The sequence below is a fragment of the Primulina huaijiensis genome, chromosome 18 (assembly GCF_012295235.1).
Source record: "Primulina huaijiensis isolate GDHJ02 chromosome 18, ASM1229523v2, whole genome shotgun sequence".
Taxonomy (NCBI): domain Eukaryota; kingdom Viridiplantae; phylum Streptophyta; class Magnoliopsida; order Lamiales; family Gesneriaceae; genus Primulina; species Primulina huaijiensis.
This window is the reverse complement of record NC_133323.1, coordinates 20,385,173-20,406,871: the sequence shown is the minus strand read 5'-3', so window position 1 is coordinate 20,406,871 and position 21,699 is coordinate 20,385,173. Positions and strand designations below refer to the sequence as shown.

The 21,699-nt window shown below is 37.8% G+C and overlaps 1 protein-coding gene and 1 non-coding gene across 2 annotated transcripts; one reads left to right on the top strand and one right to left on the bottom strand.

Moving 5' to 3' along the window:
• Nucleotides 1–14,377: 14,377 nt before the first annotated feature.
• On the bottom strand, nucleotides 14,378–14,483 carry LOC140965328 (small nucleolar RNA R71). Its single transcript, XR_012173022.1, has one exon. It is a non-coding gene; the product is annotated as a small nucleolar RNA R71 (small nucleolar RNA).
• Nucleotides 14,484–15,169: 686 nt separating this feature from the next.
• LOC140963999 (uncharacterized) lies at nucleotides 15,170–16,507 on the top strand. The gene has a single exon (XM_073423476.1). It carries the CDS (start codon nucleotides 15,170–15,172, stop codon nucleotides 16,505–16,507), a length of 1,338 nt encoding a protein of 445 aa, XP_073279577.1.
• Nucleotides 16,508–21,699: the final 5,192 nt, after the last annotated feature.

The window sequence follows — 21,699 nt, the reverse complement described above, 5'->3', positions numbered from 1 at the left end:
ACAATCAGTTGAATAGAGCTAAATCACATGTTGTCTCATCTGCACAATACACACCAAACACACACAAATCGAGAAAGACCATCTGGAATACAGCAACTGGACAGTCAGTCAGACTAATCCAAGTCTGGGTTCCTAAAGGACTAATCAGTTTAGGACCCAAATAGAAAGGGGTACCAAAATTATATCTTGTGTGATTGCAGGTAACAGGTACAAGCAAGGAATCAATCTGGTACTTGGATAGTGGATGCTCACGACACATGACGGGAAATGCAAACTTGTTATCTCAACTGATCAAATATACTGGACCAAACATCAGTTTCGGAGATAACTCTAAAGGTAAAACTGTGGGTAAGGGTAAGCTTATCCATGGTAACTTTACAATTAAAGATGTTTTGCTAGTTGAGAACTTGAAGTATAACCTGATAAGCATCAGTCAGTTATGCGACAATGATTTCTCAGTTCAGTTTGATAAACACACTTGTTCAGTTAGAGACTCAACTGGTGAAGTCATCTTAACTGGAAATCGTTGTGGAAATACTTACAAAGTAAGTTGGACTGAACAACCCAGTGTTCTAAAAAGCCCGCTTAAGCTCCGATGAAGCGCGCTTAAGTCTGAAGCTCGACAAAAACGCCCCGCTTCGGAGAAAAGCGGAAAAAAGCGGTCAAACTGTAATTTGACCGAATTAAGTGTAATTAAGACGTTTAATTAAGCGTGCTTAAGCACAATTAATCGCTTCTTTTTATTTATAATTTTTTTATTTTGAAGGTATGTCTTTTTATTTTAAAATAATAAATTAGGTTTATAATTTAGATATTTATTTTTTAATTTTAATTATGATTAAGCATGTCTGACAATAATTTGACAATTATTTAACATTTTTTAATGTGGTCTAGTTGCAAAAAACAAATAAAAATTGTAATTTTGAGATTTTTATGTTTTTATAAATATGAGAATTAATACATCAGACTTAAATTTATCATATTTATGTATTATTTTATCTATTTATTGGTTTGAGATAATTACAATTACAATGAAGATAAAAAACGCTTTTTCACGCTTAAGTCCGTGCTAATCTCGCTTAAGCTTGAAAAGCTTGGAGCTCGACATCCGCGCTTCGGGGCGCTTCACGCTTTTTGGAACCGTTCAACAACCTTATGCACCAGTTTGTTTCATTGCTTCCAAATCTTCTAAAAACTGGTTATGGCATAAGAGGTTAAACCATTTAAACGTTAAATCTATTGCCTATCTGAGCAAACACGATGTTGTAACTGGTCTGCCCAAAACAGATTTTTCAAAAGAAAAAGTTTGTTCAGCATGTCAGTTTGGAAAACAAGTAAGATCTACATTTAAAAACATAGGTTGTAAATCATCTTTCCGATGCTTAGAGCTGTTACATATGGATCTTTTTGGTCCAATACGAGTCATGAGTTTAGGGGGAATGAAATACACCTTAGTGGTTGTGGATGATTTTACAAGATTTACTTGGGTTATTTTTCTCAAATCCAAGGACCAAACTGCTGCACAAGTGATTAAGCTTTTCAAAAGACTATTTAATGAAAAATCAGTTGGGATTGATCGAATAAGGTCTGACAGAGGGACCTAGTTCATCAATCAAAATCTTTCAAATTTTTTAGAAGATACTGGAATCAAGCATGAGATTTCTGCAGCTAGAACACCTCAGCAAAATGGTGTAGCTGAGAGAAGAAATCGGACACTAAAAGAAGCTGCTAGAACAATGCTTGCTGATTCTGGTATTTCTCAAAGATTTTGGGCTGAAGCAGTAAACACTGTGTGTTACACTCAGAACAGATCGATGATTAATAAGAATCACATGAAAACACCTTATGAGATCTGGCATGGAAGAAAAAGTGTGGTTTCTTATTTCAAGATATTCGGCTGCAGATGTTTTATTCTAGACAATGGTAAAAATCATTTAAAAGCCTTTGATGCCAAATCTGCAGAGGGAATATTTCTTGGATATTCTTCAATTAGCAAAGCTTATAGAGTTTTTAATAAAAGTTCTTTAAATGTTGATGAATCTATTCATGTTGTTTTTGATGAAACTGTGCTAACTGATAAGCCAACTGATCCAGTTGAGCTAGTTGATCGTTTTACAGAGATCAATTTGGAAGAATATACTGAAGAAGATAATCATATCAGAAGAAATAATCTTCAAACACCTGAAGCTGAAATACTAGATCAATCAGTACAACATGAACTCGTTCCTAACAATCAGTTTGTGGAGCAAACAGAAGATATTCAATTACAAAATGATACAGTTCCAACTGAAACTGAAAACATTCAGTTGCCAACAGAAACACCTGCTAATATGGAAAAGGCAAATACTGAACTCATATGGAAGAAATCACACCCTTCAGAATTTGTGATAGGTAATCCACCTGATCCGGTAAGAACAAGAAATCATATGCTCAATTTATTTATTCATTCAGATTTTGTATCGCAATTGGAACCGAAGAAAACTGATGAAGCTCTTGCTGATCCAAACTGGATAAATGCAATGCAAGAGGAGCTGAATTAGTTTAATCATAACAATGTCTGGAACCTAGTTCCAAGACCAGTTTCAAAAACTGTTATAGGTACAAAATGGGTGTACAGGAACAAACTGAACGAAGATGGTTCAGTTGTGCGCAACAAGGCGAGACTGGTAGCACAAGGATATAGGCAGGAAGAGGGAATTGACTATGATGAAACGTATGCGCCAGTTGAAAGACTGGAAGCAATCAGAATATTCCTTGCCTATGCCTCATTCAAGAATTTTAAAGTCTACCAGATGGACGTGAAGAGTGCATTCTTAAATGGTCAGCTGCAAGAAGAAGTCTACGTGGAACAACCTCCAGGTTTTGTCAATCATCATTTTCCTAATCATGTCTACCATTTGAAAAAAGTATTATATGGTCTTAAACAAGCCCCAAGAGCTTGGTATGAAACTCTTTCAAAATTCCTAACTGATCATGACTTTTCAGTTGGATCAGTTGATAAGACCCTGTTCAAATTTTCTAAGAATTATCATATTTTACTTGTCCAAACTTATGTTGATGATATTATATTTGGGTCAACTAACCCCAAATTATGCGAGAAATTTTCTAAGTTGATGCAGGACAAATTTGAAATGAGCATGATGGGTGAACTGACATTTTTCCATGGACTGCAAGTGAAGCAACTGGAAACTGGTATTTTTATCAGTCAGACAAAATGCACGAAGGAGTTGCTCAAGAAATTTGGCATGGAATCATGTTCAGCAGCAAGCACTCCCATGAGTTCATCAGTCAAACTGGACAATGATCCAGGGGGAATATCAGTTGAGGCGACATTATACAGAAGTTTAATAGGTTCATTATTGTACCTAACTGCTAGTCGTCCTGATATTGTATTTGCTGTTTGCATGTGTGCTCGATTTCAAGTAAATCCTAAGCAATCACATTTCTCAGCTGCCAAAAGAATTTTAAAATATCTCAAATGCACACAAAATGTGGGATTATGGTATACTAAAGACTCTATTTTCAATTTAGTTGGATATTCAGATGCTGATTATGCAGGATGTAAGCTAGATCGAAAAAGAACCAGTGGATCTTGTCAGTTTCTAGGAGACTGACTGATCTCATGGTTCAGCAAGAAGCAAACATCCATAGCTACTTCCACGACTGAAGCAGAATATCTTGCTGCTGGAAGCTACTGTGCCCAACTGCTCTGGATTCAGCAACAACTGAAAGATTATGGAGTTGATGTTAAAGAATCTCCTATATTTTGTGACAATACAAGCACGATCGCCATCACTTATAACCCAGTTCTTCACTCAAGGACCAAGCACATAGATGTCAGGCATCACTTCATCAGAGATCATGCCTTGAAGAAAGCCATCAGACTGGAATATGTCCCAACTGAACAACAGGCTGCTGACATCTTCACCAAGCCATTGTCCGAGACTAAGTTTTCTCACTTTCTCAATACACTTGGTTTAATTGATTTATCCTAATCAGTCTTACTGCTAATATATCAGTTGTTAATTAATTTGTGTCATTTATCTATTCTTAATTCTTAACTGATGTTAGCTTGTCAGCTTGTTATTTGTCAGCCTATTTTATCAGTTATTGAGTTTCAACTGATCTCAGCTAATCATTTGTTAGTTGTTATGTTAAATTCGTACATTACTTATCAACTGATGAAACTAAATTTTGCAGAAAGATAAAAGACTACAGTAAACTAGATAAATATTTCATGTCATTAAAAGGCATAAGCACGAAGTACAGTGAAATATTCTTCCTCAACAGCAGACCTCCACTTTGTCAACCAACGAGTTAAAACTCCAATGGAAGTCTTGAGGAAGCTATCTGAGTCAGAAATTTGTTCTAAGATTTTCCTTTCCTTCTGGAGCATTAGTAGGAAGACACCTTCATCTATGAAGATGTTCACCTCATCAGAAACGTGCAAGCGCTGTCGATATTTCTCCATTTTTGCCACCAGTGTGGGGGTGTTAGCTTCTCCACACTCATAAAGAAACTGAAGTCCTTGAAGCTCTTCCCAGTATGGGAGAATCTTGTGGAAGACTTCATCCTCCATAGCAGTCGTTCTTGACTCGAGCGCCGCTTCCCTGAAAGCCTCTGCCATATCAGAAGTCTTCGAGCTACTCGCATCTGCCATTCTTTTATTTGCTAAAATGCTTAAAACTAACACGTTTTTACCACGCGAACACACGTTTTTATTTCAAATTTTACTGGACTAACACGTGTCCAATAAATCGAATAGTCACGTACATAAGTACTATACCCCGCTCCATTTCAGTTCTTCTTCTTACGCGCACATTCAAGCATTCAGAGCAAATTCTTACTCTCAGCAAATTTGTTTCACAGAACTTCAAGCTATTCAAATGGCCAACCAGATTCCTGCTCACATATTGAACACTATGGCTATTGATTTTGACTCTATCTTCACTGTGAAAGACAAAGAAGTCACGAATGTCTTTCTGAAACTGGAAGCAGTTGGATTAAAATCATTCTTGGGACTATCTTCCCAAGAAATCTATCCCAAAAAAATTCAGGATATCTACTCAAATAGCTATATTACACAAGACGGAAGCATAGCGTGTATTGTAAATGGCCAGTTGCTGATCATTGAGGAGGAGTTTTTCTGCAATATTTTCCAACTACCTGCTGATGGGATGGTTAATATTTCGGAAGTCAAGGGGTCAGATATTGAAGAAATGCAAACCTTACTAGTAGGAACTGAAGCCAGAAGTACAACTGCTGGCAGATATAGTAGCAAAAGGGCTTTTGGCAAAGGCTGGATCCTTTGATGCACTGACTTTGAAAAAGTTTCAAGCCATGACTGCTATTATGGCTGGTCGAAAGGTGAACTGGAAGAACATCATCTTCAACACTTTGAGAAATATGTTTCATTCCACCAAGAAATCCAAAGATTTTGCCGTACAGTTAAGCTATTTGATGAAAGTCAAGGGACTAGTGGCTGATGATTCAGAGAGATCATCTAAACTAAAGATATTCAATGCCAAAAATGTCCAACCTCCCAAACAAAAGTTGGAAACGTCCCCTGCACAATTCGTGAAAGTCAAGAAGGAAATTGGAATTCAAAAACCTCCCAAATCAGTTCGAAAGAAGAAGAAAATCAAGCGCAAACTGATTGTAAGTGAATCTGAATCTGAGAGGACTCTGTCTCCAAAAATCCTCAAGAAACCAAGGATGTTGAAAACCAAGCCTGCTGCTACAGTTGAAGCCATACCAACTGAAAGATTGATGGAATCAGCAGCTCAACAGCCAATCCAGGATGTTCCTCTGAAAGCAGTTAGAGCTGAACCCTCAACTGAGGATCAGTTGTTTCTATCTCTCATTCTACCAAAGAAGACAACGGTCACCGAACCAGGTGACAAGAAGAAAGTTGCTGGAGTAAAGGCTCCACTGATCACCATCATCGGTTACGTCTCTCTACCTGCTGCCAGACCAAAGGGGGTAGTGATCAGACAAAACATTGATGCTACTACCTCAGGATTGAGTATTCCTCATGCCCTGACTGACACTAAGGGCAAGGGCATAATGCAAGAAGAACCCAGGCCAACAAATGTCATTCAAACACACATTGATCTTATCTGGGAAGAGATCAATGAATTTTCATCAAATAAGCTCAAAACCTATGATGCATGGGTGAAATTCAGAACGCATGTATTCGCCAAAGAGCTTCCGAAAAAATCCAAACTGCAGAAATTTATAAAGCTGGAACATGCTGTGTTAAGAGTGGTTAAGGCATCTTCCATCGTTCAGGCACTGGAAAGGAAGAATTACTTCTTTGATCAGCTGAGAGCTAAAAAGCTACAAAAGATAGTTGCTCAGCTGAAACTGAACTATGACCCTACCAATCCAACTGCACATAATGACAAAGCTGTGCATGATCAACTAGAATCGGATCTTGTCTCACTACAGATGGAAATAAAGAATTGGGAAATGGGTCAAGAACTGATTTTTCCAGAAGCTCCTCAAGAAGTATCATCAGAAGACCCAACTGAGGATTTAGTTCAAAGACCTCCCAAGGACGTTGGTGCTGAAACTGATCAACAAGCAACTGTCCCCTCCACTTCAGTTGCTCAACCTTCATCGTCTGTAGCACCTCCTTCTTCATCTGCTGATCCTAATCTTTATTCAGAAGCTGATTTATCATTGGCCAATCTTGATGAGGTCATCCAATCAGTCACATTTGATATTTAGCTAGAATCATTTAGATCAGCTGAAGAAGTCATTCCAACTGAAGAACCAATTACTCAAACTGTGTCGACTGAAGAACCTGCCGAGAAGGAAATAAATGAAGAAACTGAATAGCCAGTTCAGTCAATTGGTGTTACTGAACAAGTAGTTATTGAAACTATGGAGGCTCAGCTATCTGAAGACATTCAAGCTGAAGAGCCAACTTCAGTTTCATTTGATCACTCAACTGATCAACCACTCATTCTTTCCCCTCTCCAAATTCAACAGGAAGCAGGTGTAGAGGATTCTTCTAAAATGGTCAGTGCAGAACCAATAATAACTGACAGGACTCTGGTAATATTTGATGAAGCCTCAAGAGAACAAGAACCAGAGCCAACTGGACCTTCATCTCCTCATCCTTCAATAAACTTTGATTCGGTACTGGAAGAGATTCAAACCATCCAGCACGACCTGTCAAAGATGATGATGGCAATTTTAGATATCCAATCTACTCAGCTTGCTCATACATTGAAGCTAGACTCCTCAAATAAATTCAATTCTGAGATATCACAAAAAATTCACGCTACTGTGACCACTCTCTCTTTTGCAGTGGACGAAATCAAAAAGAATAGAGGTATAGCTGAAAGTCTTTCCCTGACTCAAGATGCAATCGGCAAGAGAGTTGAATTCGTGGAGACATCTGTTTCTAGAAAGATAGATTTGCTGCAAACTATTATGCTTAATGCAGTCTCAGACGTAGCCACCTCTGTTAAGCTTTTATCAGTTGATATTCGGGGATTAGCTGTCCGAATGGAGGCGTTTGACAAATGGGGGAAAAGACCTAAGCTATAACCCACACTATAACCCACCCAGAAGAAGTCTCACAGAGTCTCACAGAATTTCAATCAGTTGATGGATTCGTTTTCTTGAAGATTATTTTATTCTTTCATTCTTTGTACAAACTTGTACACTGAGAGAATTTTATAAAGATCCAAGATTATTTTATCTACAAATAGTTCAATTGATCAGTTATTATTTGCTTAGTTTTGTCAAACACCTAAAAGGAGGAAATTGTTGGAAACTAAGTTTCGTCGTTTGACAAATTGCGAACCAACTGATTATGCAAATAACTGAACTGCGCGACTGAATCCAGCAACTGAATGCGTGGCTAACTATCAGCAGCTGTAATCCCTACCACGTATCGCCTAGCAGATGATTCTTTAGCTGAACACGTCATCAGTTATCGACAACCGACAGTAGTACACTGCAGACCATTACGTAGTGGAACGTCGCATTTCAGAGATCACAGTGTACGGGTGTAAGAGGAATTTTGACGTGGCATTCAACGGATATAAAGTTCAACTTTGTTTAAAGTTACCATTGAAGAGGGAAGCCTATGAATAGGTGAAGAAAGCAGCTGAGAAACAACCCAACGAAACAATTTCAACGCAACTATTCTATTCAAGCTGTTACGCTGCTAAAATCACTATGCAAATCAAAAGCTCACACTTATTAGTTTTATCCGTAGCATTCAAGGCTACATTCTCGAGCTTATTAGCACGTTGTAATCTTTGCTAGATTCTTTAAGTTGTGCTAAGATAAGTCACGAACTGTAGAAGCTTTTTGTAACTAAGAGTTTCAGTATTGGCAGTGATAAGTACAAACTGAAGTGGGTCAGTACAACTACTGTATTCGATCAAAGTCTTTTAGTGAAAATCCTATCTTCGTGATAGAAGGAGTGACGTAGGAGTTATTCTATTCTCCGAATATCTAGAAACAAACCGTGTGCATTTTATTTCAGTTATTATTTTACTTCAGTTGTTCTATCTCTCAGTCAGTTTACTTCCGCAACTGTTTTTTCAGTTAAACTGATTGTTATCGACTGACGAGATACCGAGTGTCAGTTTGTCACTAAACTGAACTCAATTTTTGAAAAGAACATATAATCCGTGAGTGTTTATTCAACCCCCCTTTCTAAACACTTATTACTTTCTAACCGATCCTTTCACATGCTCATTTCAAATTGTGAAGACATGTATTCAAAAAAATTATCCACAAGATTTTGTGAAGAAACACTAAAAATTATATCAGCCACATAAAATTGAAAAATCAGAATATCGTGCTTTAACTTTTGAACAAAAAAGGTTTTATCAACCCCATCTCGTTTGAACCCAATGTCAAGTAGATAATCAGTCAACCTATCATACCATGCTCGTGAGCCTGTTTTAGTCCATACGTGCCTTCTTTTTCTTGTAAACATGGTCCAAGTGGTGTGGATCTCACATTCTATTGGTTGACTTACGTAAGCTTCCTCATTCAAGATACCATTCAAAACGCATTCTTCACATCCATTTGATATAATTTAATTCCTATATGACATGCAATGTAGAGCAACAGTCGAACAGACTCAATTCAGGCATCAAGAGCAAATGTTTCATCAAAATCTACCCCCTCAACCTGTGTATATCCTTGAGCAATCAACCGTGCTTTGTTTCTAACAAAATTACCTGATACATCAGTCTTGTTCTTAAAAATCAATTTAGTTCCAATTACATTAACATTTTCAGGTCTTTGAACTAAATCTCATACATCATTGCGGACAAACTGCTCAAATTCTTCGTACATAACATTGACTCAAAATTCATCTTTTATTACGTCATTAATAATTTTTGGTTCAACGTATGACACAAAGCAAGATTGAATTACATGGGAGTAAATGGAACTCATACATACTAAACCAATCAATTTTCGATAGTCTACTTTATCATTTCTTCTAGTTTGCATGCATATATATAATTCTCCAATGATTTGTGATGATGGATGAATCTTCTTAATTTTGTTGAGAATATATTTTTCATCATTGTATCATCATCTTGTTCTTCCTCCGCTGTTTCTGTTTCAGTCAGAGGGAGTGTTGCATTGAGTGTTTCAACATCTGGCTCAACATCTGTTATGACCAGTGACTCAAACGTATCCAGCAGTCCATCTACATCATCCTCGATTGTCTTACATGCCATATCTGCAAGATTATCAAACACAACATTAATAGATTATATATTCGTTTTGTTTCTTAAATTAAATATTCGATATACACGACTATTGGTAGAATATCAAAGAAATTAACATTTGTCACTTTTAGAATCAAACTTAGCAAGATGATCTCGGTCCTTCAACTCATAACATCCATATCCAAAAACACGAAAATACTTTAGGTTTGGCTTCTTCCCTTTATAATCTCATAGGAAATTCATAGTGCAACCACTCCTTAAATACACGCGATTTGAAATATGACATGTTGTGTTTAAGACCTCGACCCAAAAACATTTTGAAATATTTTTAGAACTCACCATGACTTGAGCCATCTTTTGCAATGTTCGATTCTTTCTCTCGGCTATTCCATTCTGTGGGGGAGTTTTGAGTCTGAAAATTCATTATTTATGTCCTTATCACACAAAGATGCAAAATGTAACTCCTTATCATAGTTGGTTCTGATCTTAGCAACCCTAAAATTATGCAAATTATTATCCTTGTATGTTAACTCTTAAAAGCATCGAATGTGTCTTATTTCTTTCTAAAAAAGTGTACTTATGTAAAGCGTGATAAATTATCAACACAAACAAATGAATACTTTTTACCACTTAGGCTTTCCACTTTCATCGGACCCATAAGATCCATGTGTAAAAATTCAAGACACCATGTTGTCCCAAAGTGTTGCAACAATTGGTACGGAACATGGGTTTGATTATCTTTCTGGCACGATCTACAAACATATGCAGTTTTTGAACTTAAATGGGGCATACCTCGTACAATATCATACTTAATGAGGTTTTTCAATGTTTTGAAGTTGGCATGCCCCAAATTTTGATGCCACAAATCCAATTCACTTAATTTTTCATGTTGGCGAGCATGAACCTCGCCCAGTTGATAGAAATTATCAGCAGATATTGTACATGACATGACACAAACATTAGTTTTGTCAAAAACTTCACAATTATTTTTATCGAACTTAACATGCAAGTCGTTTCCATAAAATTGACTAATGCTTATTAAGTTTGAGTTGAGTCTCTCAACATGGAGCACGTTGTGAAGTTCTGGAAGTCTATCCATATTCAAAGTCCATTTACCAACAATTATCTTTTTTTCCCCACCTTCATAGATCACACGTCCACTTCTTAATTCAACATAATCAGTGAGATGGTCCTTAGACACTGTCATGTGGCACGAGCACCCGCTGTCGAAATATCAAATACATGCAATGTTAGTTTTCAAGAATGTATAAATAACAGTACATCTAATTTCGGCTTTAGGTACCAGAAGTTTCTTTACTGGAGGTTTCCTATTAACAGTGTTGCGCTTGGTGTTGGACAACACTTTGTGCAACATCCGGTTTGCTTCCCAACTCATATAATCATCTCTCAGCTTGAAGCAAAAAGATTTGACGTGGACTGACTTAGAGCAGTAGTGGCAAATGAAACGTCACTTTCTTTGATTTGGCCTTTGAGCAGAATCTTGCTTCTTAGATTATGATCTTTGACAGAAGGAGTGTCTCTTGGTGAGTTTGAACTATCTTTGCTTTCATTCACTAAAACAGTCAAATGTGACCCAGAGTTGGAAGATTCTCTATACTCAAACACCCTGTTAATGTACTTAAGACCAGCTTTGCTGTCTTTTCCCATCATCAATATCGAGTCAAGATTTACCAAACTCGAGTTGAATTTGGCTAGTGTCTTTGTAGCATTTTTAATATCATCCATGATTTTGCACAATTCAAGGTCTTTTTTACTCAATATAACTTCAAGTCGTGACACACGCTCTTTCAGTTCTATATTCTATTTTGAGAGGATTGAATTTATCTTGGTTCTTTTGATCCAGTCCTCGTACAGTTCTTCATACATTGTCTCCACATTATCTAGGGTGATTTCATCTTCATCAATTTCTCGGGTTTCTAAATGAATCGAATCACCGAGAGTTTTTGCATTGAGGCACATTGATTTTGAAGAATGTTGCGACCAAGTGTTGAAACACCAGAAGAAACACCTATCAGAATGACTTGCAACCAACATTTTTCCTCAAAACATCAGACAGAGACGTGTGATTTTCAATTTTACTGGATTCATGCTCTTGTTCAGATTCTTCATCACTTAAGGAGACAACCATACCCTTGTTCCTTTGAAGTCTGTTGTCAGATTAATTTGCATAGTGAACAAATCCAGAACATTTTCTGCACTAAACCGATTCTAATTTTTGAAATCTGTTTGAATCATCAATTCATTCCTTATTCTAAATTTCCCTTGAGTATATGCAAGTCTTTTATCTTTCTCAGGAGCAACCAAAGTTGACAGTTTAGGTGGTTGAACAGATTTCTTTTTGTCTCACATCCATTTTAGATAATCATCAAATTTCTTTGTAATCAAGGAAATAGAATTTTCACATAAATCAGACTCATTGACTTCCTGAGATAATTGAATTAAGTCATTGACGAAGTCATCAGAAACTTTCAATATAATAGTCTTCTCTTTATCTCTTTTCTGCAAGTCCAGATTCATCTCAAAAGTTTTATAGAGCTTGTCAAATCTTCCAAACTAAGCGTAGAAGTGTCTTTAGACTCATCAATTGCACATATCTTGATGTTGAACCATTCTGGAAGAGATTGATAGAGACAATATTTACGTGTTTTAATGCATTGTGTGAGTCATATTTTGCATCGTTCTAGGTTATATGGAGTATGCATTCTGTCTATTTCTTCTTATTTTATTGCATTCAATCACCGCTCAATGAAGTTATATTAATGTGCAGAAAAACGATGGAAAATGAAGAAAGTTCAACTGAAGGAGAAGGCTGGGGACAGAATACCTTGCGCTAGGGCGGCCAAACTTGACCGCCTCAGCACGAGTCCAGCAAAAATAAGATGTCGAGCAGAAAACCTCGCGCTAGGGCGGTCCAGTTTTACCGCTCCAGCGCGAGAGGCTGTGGAAGACAACAACATCACAGAAGACGTGCGAGTAAAAAAGAAAAGTTTCCAAGATGGGTTATTTTCAACATGGAAAGGGGGAGGCTGAAAAAGAGGAACCCTACGCACTAAAATGGGAGATCATTCAGCAGCCAAGGAGTTTGAAGAAGAGAGAAAAGATTGGAGAAAGTGTTTGGATTAAAGATTTCGAGATTTCCGGGCATCGTTTTTCGCAGATTTCGTCACGTCTAGAATTTATTATTTTGAATTTATCTTTTAAACATTGTGTTGTTTATTTTTACTATGAATTCTAGTAGCTAAACTATCATATTTGTTGGGATTTAAGGGGATCCTACCCCGAAACCGATTTAGTTAATTCATGTTTTGATTTTTGGTTTGTTTTTTATTGTGTTATTGTGTTATCGTGTTGTTAGAGCGTAGCTAACTTTAATAAAAAATTTAATATTGCAAGTGAGTTCGAGAGAATAGCTTGTAATAGGAAAGAGTAGCATAGTCCGTGGATTTACAATTTACAAAGGAATATGAAGTTGGATACGCGCCGATAGTCATAGTCCGGTAGGACGAAAGCTAAGGGATTTCATAGAACGTTTTGCGATTCATCTTTGATAAATAATTAAAGAAATTTAATTACTTCACTGAGTAGAATTAGTTTGGCATAGCTCGAGAGGGCGTGTTCAATTGAATAAGAAATCCTGTCGGAAGCGTAGATCACTATCGAACGAATTATGTAAATAACGAATGGTAGGTGAACCGAAATTCCCAACAAATTCATTTCTCATTGAACTTTAATAAACCATTCTAGCTTATATATTTCAGTATTTAATTCCTGAACTTTTTCAATTGCAATTTTTATTCAAACATAGTAGTAGCAAATCATCATTCAAATTTCGTTGCTAAAGATTTGATAACTGAAAACAATAATTGTAAAAGACAGTCTCCAGTGGAACGATACTCGTACTCTTGTACATTATACTATTACTTGACATTGTGCACTTTCGATTATTTCGAGCTTAAATATTAAAAATTTTGACCAAGGATTTTACAGTGCAATTTTTGCTCGATCAAGTTTTTGGCACAGTTGCCGAGGACTGTTAATTCACAATTTTATTTTTAATTGTTTTCTTTTTCCAGAGCTAACACTCCATATTATATTCCAGATATCTTGTCCAGTGCATGCCAAAGTCACTTGACGTGGAGCTTGAGCAGTTTGACCCTGAAATTGAAAGGACTATCCGTAGAAAAAGACAACAGCAGAGACTTAAGGAACTGATGGAGAGGCACGAGCGCGAGGAGGAACACCATGAAGATAGACATGTTGGGGTGCAACGCCGTATACCGATGCTAGAGTATGCCCAGCCTTTTTTGGATGGTGCACGCCCCAGCATTGTGAGGCCTATTGTGCGGGCAAACCACTTCGAAATCAAGCCAGCTATAATTCAGATGATTCAGAACACGGTCCAGTTTGGAGGATCTGCATTAGATGACCCAAACACGCACATCGCATATTTTCTTGAAATTTGCGATAGATTTAATTTAATGGAGTTTCTGATGATGCTGTTAGGTTGCGTTTATTTCCTTTCTCCTTACGTGACAAAGCTAAAGCATGGTTAAATTGTTTTCCTGTAGGCTCGATCGTCACATGGGAAGACATGGCGAAGGCGTTTCTCATTAAATACTTTCCTCCATCTAAGACCATGAAGCTGCGGGCAGATATCACCATATTTTCTCAATTCGAGCAAGAGTCTTTATATGAGGCATGGGAGCATTTCAAGGACTTATTGCGAAGATGCCCTCATCATGAATTTCCACTTGGGTTAGTCGTTCAAACCTTTTATTATGGCTTGCTTACTCCTAATCGTACTATGATAGATGTTACAGCTTGTGGAAACCTATTGAGAAAGACTGCCGAAGAAGGATATGAGTTGTTGGAGGAAATGGCTGCTAGCAGCTATCACCCTCAATCTGAAAGGAACAACCAGCGGAGAAGTGCAAGAGTTCACCAAGTAAATGAATTTTCTGCTATTACTGCGCAACTTGATGTCTTGAACAGGAAATTTGACAACTTGAATATGGGTGGCACGGTTATGCGTCTTCAAGAGATATTCTGTGATAAATGTGGAGGTGAACATTTTGCAAAGGACTGTCAAGATGGCAATCCCTTTTATGTGCAAGAAGAGGCACTAGTGAATCAAGTGGGAGTCCAAAACCTCCCAAAGAATGATCCGTATTCGAACACATAATCCTGGATGGAAGCAACATCCCTACTTCTCATGGCGTGGTCAAAACAGTCAGAATCGACCACAGGGAGGACAACCGTATGGGAAACAACCGATGTACAGATCTGACCCCCACCCCCCACCCCCCCCCAGAGTAGAAAAGTCTAATTTGGAGCAAATGATGTCTAAGTTTATCTTGTCCACTGAAACTAGACTCTAAAACCAAGATGCATTGATAAAGGGGCTAGAGAATCAGATTGGACAGTTAGCTAAGATGATAGCAAGTAAAGAGCCGGGCAACTTGCCAAGTAACACAGAGACCAATCCAAAAGATCAAGTGAAGGCCATCGAGTTGAAGAGCGGAAAAATTTTAGAGTCTAGAGAAAAGGAAAAAAGTCAAATATCGGATGAACAGACTGAGACATCCAAAGGTCAGTCTTCTAACTCTACACCAGCACCCACTGCACAATCAAAAATTGTTATACCTCCTCTTTTCCCTGCAGCATTGAAAAAAGCAAAACTTGATGTGCAATTCGGTAAGTTCCTTGAGGTGTTTAAAAAATTGCACATCAATATTCCTTTTGCCGATGCTTTGATGCAAATGCTTGGTTATGCTAAATTTTTTAAGGACATCTTAACAAACAAAAGAAAATTGGAGGATCACGTGACGATAAATCTAACTGAAAATTACTCTGCTTTGGTGCAAAACAAGAACCCACCGAAACTTAAGGATCCATGGAGTTTTTCTATTCCTTGCATGATTGGTGATGTTGTTTTTCATAAAGCCTTATGTGATCTTTGTGTAAGCATTAACCTCGTGCCTTTATCTATGTTTAGGAAACTTGGATTGGGAGAACGTAAGCCAACGAGTATGTCTTTAGAGCTAGCAGACCGATCTGTCAAGTATCCACGAGGAGTTATTGAGGATGTGCTAGTGAAAGTGGACAAATTTATTTTTCCTGCAGATTTTGTGGTGCTTGACATGGAGGAGGACATAGAGATGCCGTTGATATTGGGGAGACCATTCCTTGCAACTGGCAAAGCCCTAATTGATGTGCAAGAAGGGCAGTTGAGATTGAGAATGGGGGAAGAGGAGATTACTTTTAATGTCTTTAACGCACTTAAGCACACATTGCATTCTGATAGTTGTTTTAGAATTGATGCTTTTGATTCGCTTGTGTGTAACTATGTGCAGGATGCTACTAAGGACCCTTTGGAAGCCACTCTCACTAATGAATTGAGAGAAGATGAATTGGATGAAGAGAAAGCTGAAATAGTGGCATACCTTAATGCCAACCATCCATGGAAGAGACCAATCAGAATGAGATTAGAGGACTTAAGGGATCGGACAGACTTGACCTCTCAGAAGTCGAGCATAGAGGAGCCACCAACTCTTGAGCTCAAGCCATTGCCTTCACATCTTAAATACGTCTATCTAGGTGAGAATAATAAACTTCCTGTGATTATTTCTTCTGATTTGACAGATGTGATAGAGGGCAAACTGCTGAAAGTTTTGAAAGCGCAGAAGAGTGCATTTGCGTTAAAAGTGACGGATATCAAAGGGATCAATCCATCAGTCTGCATGCACAAGATATTGATGGAAGACAAGTAATCACCCCTTGTGCAACCTCAGAGAAGATTGAATCCAAAGATGCAAGAGGTAGTAAAAGCAGAAACTATCAAACTCCTTGATGCTGGTATTATCTTTCCTATATCTAATAGTGCATGAGTAAGTCATATTCAATGTATGCCGAAAAAGGGTGGGATTACTGTTATCACAAATGAACAAAATGAATTAATACCCACTAGGACAGTCCCGGGATGACGTTTGTGCATCGATTATAGGAAATTAAATGATGATACCCGTAAAGATCACTTTCCACTTCCCTTCATCGATCAAATACTTGAGAGGTTAGCGGGTCATGAGTTTTTTTGTTTTTTGGATGGGTATTCAGGGTATAACCAAATCATGATTGCGCCTGAGGACCAAGAGAAAACCACTTTCACTTGTCTTTATGGCACCTTTGCTTTTAGACGGATGCTTTTTGGTTTGTGTAATGCCCCTGCCACGTTTCAACGATGTATGACCGCGATATTTCACGACATGATAGAAAATTTCCTTGAAATATTTATGGATGCCTTCTCGATATTTGGTTCTTCTTTTGATGACTGTTTGCAGAATTTGAAGGTGGTGTTGAGGATATGTGAGGAGACGAATTTGGTGCTGAATTGAGAAAAGTGCCATTTTATGGTATAAGAAGGCAGAGTATTGGGGCACAAAATATCAGAGCATGGAATAGAGGTGGATAAGGCAAAAGTAGAAATTATCAAGAACTTACCACCTCCGACATCCATAAAAGGAGTTAAAAGTTTTCTAGGCCACGCCGGTTTTTATCGGCTTTTTATTAAAGATTTTTCAAAAATTGCCAAAACCTCTATCTTTTTTACTTATGAAAGATGTGCCGTTTGATTTTAACTCTTACTGTCTGCAGGCATACAAGGATTTAAAGGAGCTCTTGGTGACGGCTCCTGTTTTGGTAGCACCGGATTGGGATCTACCCTTCGAGGTCATGTGCGATTTCAGCGATATTGCGGTTGGTGCTGTTCTTGGCCAACGGCAAAACAAGGTATTTCATACAATATACTACGCAAGTAAAACCTTAGATGAGGCTCAATTGAATTATACAACCACTGAAAAGGAATTACTTGCAGTAGTATTCGTGCTTGACAAATTTCATTCATATCTTGTTTTGTCCAAAGTCATTGTTTACACAGACAACTTTGCACTGAAATATTTTGTAAAGTCCAGGAATTTAATTCGTGTAACCTAAGTGCATGCAATCTAGTATTTTTATTTTTAATTATATGTTTATTTATTTATATGCAATTTATGCATAATTCATGCATGATAGGATTTAATTCCTGAAATTTTAAAAGGTCTTGTATTAGGGTTTCTAAGTGTATTTCACGATCGAACGAGGAACGGAGACCGGAGAATTTTCAGGAAAATTATTTTAATTACATGATTAATTTTTATTAATTAAATAAGGTGTTTTTAAGTGTATATTTCAAAAATGAAATTTTTCTGGGTATTTTTAACCGTAGGATTTTATTTTTATCGGTACGCAAATTTTATCGAATCGAGGGACTTTTTAAGGGTTCGGCTAATATTTTCAAAATCTTTCCAACACGAAATATTTTTTGTTAGTGTTTTTGGATTTAATGGGCCTACTTTTAAGCTTGTTGGACCTAAAATCTTTTATTTAGTTTTAATTATCAATTAAGGCCCATTAGTCATTTGTTAGCTATTTAAATAATACTAATTAACCCTAAAACTTATCTTAACCTAAACCTAATCTCTCCCAACAGCCGACACCCTCCCCCAGTTGTTGTCACCCTATTTTTTCTCATCAGCAGCTCAAAGAAAAACCTTCGGCCTTCATTCCTTGCAAAGGAGAAATTCACCCGGGTCTCCCTCCTCTTGTTTTGGTCGTCTATCAACATCAGGCATGCCTTGTAACATCATTTGTGCATCATCACGTTAATATTACTGTTATAGATGTATTCTTGCATGAAAACTATTGATCCAAACGTGAAAAAGGTTGATTTTCGGTTTTGACATGTATTTTGCACTCCATGCATTGCTACTCACGTTTCTTCTGAATTTCGTGCAAAGGGTTGCTGTTAGTTCGATGTTAAGGGACTGTCCATAGCAGGTTTGTGGAGTCTTGGAGCTAATGTAAGGTCTGGACAGATTTGGGAAGAGGCCGAGAGTGTAGTAGTGCAGGGTTTTCTCGTTTTGAGGTAGACTAAGTGCAAGGGCTGAACCAGCAAATCGAGGACCGATCTGAGCCATGGACTCGTCTCTTGAGTGTCTGAGTCAAGGCTTGGAGAGGTTCAAGACCTACTGGAACGAGCCAAGAAGTCGATCGAGCTGCGGATAGAAGGTTTTGTCGCATGGTGCGCTTGAGATGATCGGCGATCGGGCGAGCTGTGCTTCTTGCGTGAGGTTGTAACCGTGGTTCCTTTGGGTCCAGTAGAGTCCTAGGGTGGTCTAGGAGAGGTGGGTCAGGAGATGGTTCGCTTGGTCTTGGGCTAGGGACACAAACGTGTATGGGAAATGGGTTTGGAGATCGAGTAGGGTGGTTGAGGAAATTAGCAGCAGTTTTCAGAGGGTTAGGCTTGGTTTAGGCGGTGCATTCCTGTCTTGATGGTGAGCCTTAATGGCTGGACACGTGATGGTAAGAGGTGGACCGAAACAATTAAGTGTTGGAGCCACATGTTGGAATATAATTGTACAAGGGGGAATGCTGAAATTGTACAGCCACGATGGTGTTTAGCTGAGGATCTTGGGGGTTATATCTCAAAGTTTATAGGCCGTAAATGAGGTTAGTAAGTGTGGTAAAAAGTTGGGAAAAATTTGATTAAGTTTCGAGTCTATTTGGTTAAAACCGGGACTCCGGTCCAAGTTTCGAGTCGATTCGGTTAAGTTTGATTTTTGGGATCGAATTGACGTCTAGGAATACTTATAAAAAATGTTTTGGGACATTTTAAGGAGTTTGGTAAGCTTCGGATCAATTTTAGAGGACCAGGGATGAAACGATAATTTTTGGGTTTTCAGGGGCAAAATAGTCCTTTTTCACCCGGGATGAGGTTTTGGTCCTGGCAGCGCCCTGAACACAAATTACTATATTTTAAATGATTATGCATCATGTTTACGGTTTTTACGCAAGTATGATAAATACGGTGCATGCTTGGTTTAAATAAAAAAATTATGTATATGCATGTTTTTATTAAGTGATGAATATGATTACACGTTTTGAAGGAAGTGATTTAGTTGTGACTGACACGATGACATGTAAGGCCCGGACTCAGTGGGCGGGTAATGCCGTCTCTGATGATCCTCGCCTCCGGGTACCGCGGTTACACGTAGATGGATCCATCGACTAACATGATGACATGATGATACAAAAGTCACAGCTAATGAACGGAATTCAAATTAAGATTTTAACACGTATATGCTGATACGATGTTACATGCTATTACCATGTTTTGACAGGTCACGGTTAAGCATACGATATGATAACATGATGAGACATGTTTTGACACGTTACGATTTTACACGACACGCTCATGTTCATGTTTTTAAGCTCATGAAATGTATGTTTATTATGCTATTTTTCACTGTTGTGTGCTACGTATATGTACTTGCTAATACTGGTACAGGTGTGTTGAGTCTTTAGACTCACTAGGCGTGTGTGATGCAGGTGAGCATTTTGATCAGGGAACCAGAGGTGCCGAAGACTGTGTAGGCAGGCGTCATGTGTGGTGATACGACCCGAGGACCATTATTTTTCCGCATATTGATTCATGTGTTTTGAGAGGAGTTACGCATTTTTATATGTTGATGATTTTAAGATTTTTACACATTTACGTTTACGTTGATTTTGGATGACGTTAGTTATTTTTAAACTGCACTACTTTTATTGGCAAATAAATACGATTATTCTAAATGTCATTTTGTAATTGCGAGCTTTTTTAAATAAAAAAAATTATTCCGCCCTTTTAAAACGGGAGACGTTTCATATTTACTTACTAAGAAAGATGCAAAGCCACGCCTACTTAGGTGGATTTTATTGTTACAAGAATTTGATTTAGAAATAAAGGATAAGAAGGGTGTTGAGAATGTGGTAGCGGATCACTTCTCTAGATTGGAGCTGATTAATACTGATTGTGTAGATCATGTCATTAATGACTGGTTTCCTGATGATTAGCTATTTGAGGTGAAACAATGTCCTTGGTATGCATACTTTGCTAACTTTCTTGTCACAGGCACACCACCACCCAATCTATCGTTTCACCAACGAAAAAAATTCTTTTCTGACATGAAGCATTATTTTTGGGAGGAACCATTTTTGTTTAAGATTTGTGCAGATTCCATGATTAGAAGAGAAGGTATGTTGCAGAGGAAGAGTTTGGTCAAATTCTCAACCATTGCCATGACCGTGAGGTAGGTGGTCATGTTGGACCAACAAGGACGGCATCTAAGGTACTTGAATGTGGCTTCTATTGGCCGACCCTATTTAAGGATGCTCGTTCTTATGTGCTTGCTTGTGATAAATGCCAGCGGATAGGTAACATCTCTAACTGTCATGAAATGCCATTAAACAATAACATTGAGTGAGAGGTTTTTTATGTGTGAGAGATAAACTTCATGAAACAGTTTCCCAATTCATTCACAAAAAAATATATTTTGGTTGCGGTTGACTATGTGTCTAAGTTGGTAGAGACAGAAGCATATGCCACTAATGATGCTCAGGTGGTCCTGAAATTTTTAAAGAAAAATATTTTTAATAGATTCGAAACACCACGAGCAATCATTAGTGATGGTGGCACCCATTTTCGCAACAAATTATTTGAAAAACTTTTGAGAAAATATGGTGTCACACATAAGATCTATACCCCCTATCATCCCAGACGAGTAGTCAAGTGGAAGTATCTAACCGAGAATCAAGCAGATTTTGGAAAAAGTGGTAGGTGTCAGTCGGAAAGACTGGTCTTTGGGCATATAGGACTGCTTTTAAAACACCTATAGGCACTACACCATATAGGCTACTGTTTGGTAAAGCATGTCATTTACCTGTAGAGTTAGAGCATCGGGCATACTGGGCAACAAAAGCACTAAACTTTAACTTTACTGATGCAGGTGAACGACATTTGCTTCAATTGGATCAGTTTGAAGAATTCCGGAATCTGGCATATGATCTCGCATTATCATACAAGGAAAAGACAAAGAGAGCTCAT

What these genes read in the sequence shown, in the direction of transcription:
- LOC140963999 (XM_073423476.1), top strand. Translation starts at nt 15,170, where the DNA reads ATGATAGCAAGTAAAGAGCCGGGCAACTTGCCAAGTAACACAGAGACC.